The sequence below is a fragment of the Antechinus flavipes genome, chromosome 4, assembly GCF_016432865.1.
Source record: "Antechinus flavipes isolate AdamAnt ecotype Samford, QLD, Australia chromosome 4, AdamAnt_v2, whole genome shotgun sequence".
NCBI lineage: Eukaryota > Metazoa > Chordata > Mammalia > Dasyuromorphia > Dasyuridae > Antechinus > Antechinus flavipes.
In genome coordinates, this window is record NC_067401.1 from 7599270 (window position 1) to 7605269 (window position 6000).

Here is a 6000-nt window from a genome sequence, read left to right on the forward strand (position 1 = left end):
AGGAGAAGAGATGAGGTCAGTTTTGAGTGGGTGGTGATAGCAGGAAGGGAGCCTGGTGAACACAGAAACAGTGTCCAGTGGGGGACATCAGGAGCTGTCCACATCCAAAGGATTTGTGATCCTGTAAGGCAAGAATTCTTGGGGTCTATGGGCAAGTGCGTACTTTGTATTTGGAAAACTACTTCGTCCAGGGACCAAGGCCACCCCTTCTCTGAGGCAAGTAGTGTCCGAAATTTGATTAAAATCTAAGCATTGTATACAAAGTCCCAGCTTTTTGAGGGCAGGGATTTTCACTTTTTTGTCTTTTTCTCCTCTGAGCGCTACATACAGCAGGTACTTAATAAATGTTGATCCCTCTTGGGTGTGTTGGCACCTTACACACATTTCTAAAAACTCCCCACTCCCCTGATTGCAGATTAGGAACATCCCATTGCTTCGAAGGGAACACAAAACTGGGGGTCACAGAGTCCAGGCCCCCTCAGGCGGGCATCTCTGTGGCCACTGGCTTTCTGAACTTGAGGCAGCCCACTTTAATTTTTATGCAGTGTGATTGTCATCCTAATTCAACACGATTTTATGCTTATTTTCAAAACATGCATAATTTTCAACAGTGGCCCTTGCAAAACCTTGTCTTCCCAGTTTTTCTCCTTCCCTTCTCTCCTCCCCCCCACCCCCCTTAGACTCCAGTGTTAAGTACAATTCTATATTCCCACTTTAAATGCCAGAGCCCCACACCCAAGAGCAGAGGTGGGGCCACACTCACCTGCTGCGGGATCGGGACTCACTTTGCCCTTGAGCCTCCATTTTCACACACCCCACCCTTCCTCATGAGAATCACCCTTCCTCTCTCCAGCTGGGACAGTCCCAAGGTGATCCTGAGCCTACAGAAAAGGGACAGCGTGTCCCAGGTTTGGATTTTCTGTTTTCTTTATCACCTTCACCCCTGTGCTTCTTTATACCAGAGAGAAAGAAATCACTTTGGACGCCCACTCTATTCCAGTCAGAATTAATCAGTTTGATAGAATCATAGCAACGTTCTATATATAAAGTCCCAGAGAGTGAGCTGCAGATTCTAAGTTCCCTTGCTTAACTTAGAGGCCCTCCACCCTTGTTTTGCCTTGACCCTGTGACCAAGCCCAGCTTGGCAGAGGTGACTCCAGGGAAAGTCCCCCAGATATTTTTGGGACCAATTCTCTGTCCAGCGGGAGCAGATCCCATCTTCTGACCCCTTGGGTCACTGATTGTGATGGCTCGTACCATTTCCTCCTGCCCAGATTGAGAAGTCCATCCATCTTATGTGGAGATATCCCTTGCTTCACCCGACTCGTGACCCTGCTGCCATATTGCTTCTTCAGCGGATTATTCTATATTTGGTAGAGCTGTTCAGGAATGATTGGACATTTAGACCCATAAAAGTAGGGCCTAGGAGGAGGAGGTCTTTCAGATGGCAAGGAAGAGTTGAAATCTGTGATCACAGACCCTTTAATAAAGCTCAGACCTCTGCCTCAGTCTCTCTTATTGTAGGGGGAATAATTTAACCTTCACATTGCCAGACAGAGACCCATGGGCATGAAGAAACCCCCAAGTCCCATTCTCTACGAACCCCATCCCATCCTACTATATACATCCTATATGTTTGGCCAGGTTTTCCCTTTGTCCCCAACTAATGTTGCCCCCTTGTGTCCCTGGCATTTTTCTATCTAAAGGTTTGCCAAATATTTCTTATAAATGATCTCATTTGAAATTCACAGTCTTGGGAAGGAGTTGCTCCTTATCTCCATTTTACAATGCCGTCTCACCATGGGATAAACAGTCAGGAAAAAGTGAGCTCATATCCTGGCGCGAGGCTATTTATTGGTGGGGTGTTAACTTCACCTGTGTGAGCCCTAATTTCCTTAGCTGTGTAAATCTGGGGAGTTGGGTTCCGAAGCCTCTGATGTCCCTTCCAGCATTAAGTCTGTGACTCTGATTCGATTATTTGTTCAGGATCGCAGGTAGGAAACCAAGGTTTGTCCGACTCTTTCTGGACATAGAAAAGAGCCTTCAGCTGTTGTCCAAGATCCGTCTGGCCTCTCACTCCCTCAATATTGTGGGCATTTAATAAGTGTCTTGTGAATTTAATAGACCTGAAGGTGGAGACAGATCCAGATTTATACTCTGCCTCCAGAGATAGAGGCGAGCTGGGTAATTATGCTCTCAGTGGCGCCCATGAATGTGTTCATTAGAAATTAAAGTGAGGAAGTGTGGGAAAACCCATCATTGGTTCAAGTTCAATGCTATTAATGCTTTATTCTCGCCACCAAATGGAGGGCAGTCTGAACAGCCCAGGTGATGGATTAGCCAGAAACCATTGGCTGAACGCAGTCCTTCTCAGGCACACGGGAGTCACTGACAGTCACGCTCGGAGCTTCACACAGGGACGCTCTCGAGACATTTCTTTACCTGCTTGGTTTTTCTGTCACCTGGTTTAATAAATGTTGTCCAGAGAGTTGGAGGCTACAGGCCAATTATTGGTGAGAGATTCCCCCTTAACTTTCCCTTGTTCTGGTTTCCATATCTGTGCCCCTAGAGGCCATTTCTCCAGGTGGGAGAATTTGCCGGGGTTTGCAGAAATATGGCGGCTAACCCAGCGCGGGGTGGGGTGTGGGGAAGCTGACCTGGAGAAGTGAGAGCCCGCCGGGTTTTTTCCTCCTCCCACGTGGAAGTGATGAGGGCTGCCCTGCCCGCCTCACAGGGCTGTTGTGAGGGGGGATGCTCCGTGTAAAGTTTTAATGTGCCATAGGTGAGATTATTCTTATAGCGAGCCGGACGGCTGCTATTCTCCTGTTCCAATGACTGGGTTCTTGGGTGGCTGGGGGATAGAAAGCCAGCCTTGAATCCTGGAAGTCTGGGGTCCAGTCTCAGCTCCCGCACATCCTGGCTGCGCGACCCCCAGGCAAGGCCCTTTGTGCTGTGGCCTGATGAGGTGTCAGCCCCAGCCCATGAAATCCCAGCTCGTTGACCCAAATGGCAAAGACACCCCGAAAGCTCCAATTATTGTGAGAGAGAGGGGGCTGATGGGGGAGAGCAGCCGCCCGAGGGGGCCCAGAAGGGCCTTTTCTCCTTTCCTGATGACATTAAACCATGAAGCTTGTGAGATTTTGTGTTGCAGTTGTGTCTGGCCCTAGAATACTTGCATGCTAACCCTAACGTAGAAGACTAGCCTGTGTGCTGCAGCTGGATGCTGCCCCCGCGTGTCCAGCATGTTCGGGGACGTGCGTGCCCCCCCATCCTGTCTGTGACTCCATTCACCGTGGTACGTGCACCCCTAACTCCTTTACCACAGTCGCTAACTGCATGCTCACTCGTTCCCATTTTTGCCTTCTCTGTGCCCAGCGAGGGGACTCGGCATTGACATCTGTGGTTTTTCCCTTTCCTTTTTAGACATTAGGCTGAAAAACCTTGTTGATGAACGAGAATGCTTATTAGAACAGGTAACCCGGCATTTTCTATTACTCCGTGTCTTTCTCGCCCTTGTCTCTCTTCCATCCTCACCCCAAACAGAGACCAATAACCCCCATCGGGTGGAATAAAACTGGCCGGCGGCTGCTCCCGGAGTAAGTATTCCCAGAACTGTGTCCCCCAACACTCTGTGGTCCGAAAGCCGGAGTGATGGCCATCCCCCATCGGCAGGTCCAGGCGCGCTCCCGAGTCTGCCCATCGGCTCTGCACGAGTGCCCGGAAGGGCTGCCCCTTTTTGGACAACCCCGGGTGTCCCCATTGGCCCACTCAAACAGCCTCATTCTGAACCCGACAGGAGGAAATTTCATGGTCTCCTCCCAACGATTCACTCCAGTGATTAAAGTCCTTCACTCTCAGAAATTCTGTGTGTACGTGTATGTGTGTGACTGAGTGTGTATGTGTACGTGTGTGTCTGTATGTGACTGAGTGTGTGTATGTGTATATGTGTGTGTGTGTGTGACTGAGTGTGTGTTTGTGTACATGTGTGTGACTGAGTGTGTATGTGTATATATGTGTGTGTATGTGTATATATGTGTGAGTGTGTGTGACTGAGTGTGTATGTTTGTGTATGTTTGTGTACGTGTGTGTCTGTATGTGACTGAGTGTGTGTATGTGTGAGTGTGTGTGACTGAGTGTGTATGTTTGTGTACATGTGTGTGTCTATGTGACTGAGCGTGTATGTGTATATATGTGTGAGTGTGTGTGACTGAGTGTGTATGTTTGTGTACATGTGTGTCTGTATGTGACTGAGTGTGTGTATGTGTGAGTGTGTGTGACTGAGTGTGTATGTTTGTGTACGTGTGTGTCTGTATGTGACTGTGTGTATGTGTATATATGTGTGAGTGTGTGTGACTGAGTGTGTATGTTTGTGTACATGTGTGTGTCTGTGACTGAGTGTGTATGTGTATATATGTGAGTGTGTGTATGTAGATATGTACACATGTGAATGTCTATACCCACATATATGTACATCATGATTAGACACATTTACAGGGGTGAGGGCTCAAAGGCCCATCTCGTGGTCCTCTGCTTAGTAAATAAAGTGTGTGGCAGATGGATAACCCCCAACCCCCTCAGTATCACAGGCAAACCACTCAGACGATTTTATTCCCTCTTCAATTTAGGAGGATTTCGTTCAATCAGCTTTGCTAATAGGCTCTCCCCCAGAGAGTCATCATCTGTGGCCAGAGATCGAGAGCACATTTAATTTGTTGTACCGAATCTTAGAATATTGATTGGCTTTATTTATAAAAGAGAAATTCTGGGCTTACATCTATAGTTTTTCCAAGCTTGGAGCATATTAGATTGAACTGAGTTCCATGAAATCTGGCAGTAGAACCGTGATTAAGTCCTGTCCTAGCAAGGTTGACCAATTTGGCTCTGGATTGGATACGCTAAACATGCCTTTTTTTTTTTATTGAATTCCAAGTGCGTTGATTGAATTTTGATATGAACAATTGATGGATGAATTTGGGGTTTTTCAGATTAAAAAACTGAAAGGGCAGCTGGAAGAGAGACAGAATGGCAAGCTAGAAAATGTGAGGTCTGAAGAAGACATCTTGGAAAATGGGACAGATATCCACGTACTTGATCTACAAAGTAAATCATAGCGGTTTTTCTTTAGCTAAACCCTTGTCTGTGGGATTGGGTTCCCTCTTGGGCTCTGGGAGGTTTTAAAGGAGAGTTCTGGGCCCGGCAGTTAAGAATCCCAAAAGGAGGATAAATGGCTTAAAGTATCTTCTGGGCAGCCAAACGTGGATGGGCCTTGTTTTACAAGAAATTCTCCAGGCCCTGGGCATGTCCTCGGGGTCCCGCTGTGTGAATAAAAAGGAATCCGATTAACCCGCTCAGCACATCCGAGGGGGTGACCCTGCAGACAGACTCTCCCACGGAACATCTCTCCTTGGACAGTGGGAGGACGGGGTCCCTACAACACGTTCAGTGACGGCTACCAGAGCCTCCAGACTGGGGAGACGCCTCCTTCCTGCTTTCTTCCTAACGAGTCCCAGGTTCTTTTTTGGCCGAAGATGCTGGATCTATAGATCCGTTTGGTTCTCAGCTTTTCCTGAGAAGACCCAGAGGGCGTGTTCACGCCTTTTCCTGACTTCTCAGGGGGGAGAGGGGGGACACCAAAGGGAGGTGGGGAGCCAGACCAGACATCTTCAGCAGGTTCCCTCTGGGCCAAAGGGTCTCATACCTCACCCAGAGTTCCCCCACTATCTGTGGCCTTCTACACAAAGCCCCAAAACAGGGTCACAGTCACCCAAACAATCGAATGACAAAAATATAATGGAAAGAGGGTCTGACTTAGAAGCAGCAAGCCCCGACTCACATGGTGCCCGCAGGGTGCAGCACTTCCCTGCCCCCAGAGGCCCCTGGGGTCCCCCGACATCCAGCCCCCGCACCAGCATCCGCGGTTCTAGAGTCAGAGTGACCCGACAAACGTGGGCCCCTGGGAAGGAGGGGGGCGACCAATTATAAGTGCTATGGGGTTAACAC

At 48.6% G+C, this 6000-nt stretch overlaps 1 protein-coding gene across 4 annotated transcripts in view; it reads left to right on the forward strand.

Annotated features, from left to right (window-relative positions):
• Window positions 1-6000, forward strand: part of LRRFIP1 (LRR binding FLII interacting protein 1) — a 180441-nt gene that overhangs the window by 169023 nt on the left and 5418 nt on the right. For all 4 annotated transcript variants that reach the window (XM_051999238.1, XM_051999235.1, XM_051999236.1 and 1 more), the window contains 2 exons: window positions 3424-3473; window positions 4986-5100. In XM_051999238.1, the coding sequence (XP_051855198.1) occupies window positions 3424-3473; window positions 4986-5100 (165 nt within the window). The remainder of the gene's footprint in view (window positions 1-3423; window positions 3474-4985; window positions 5101-6000) is intronic.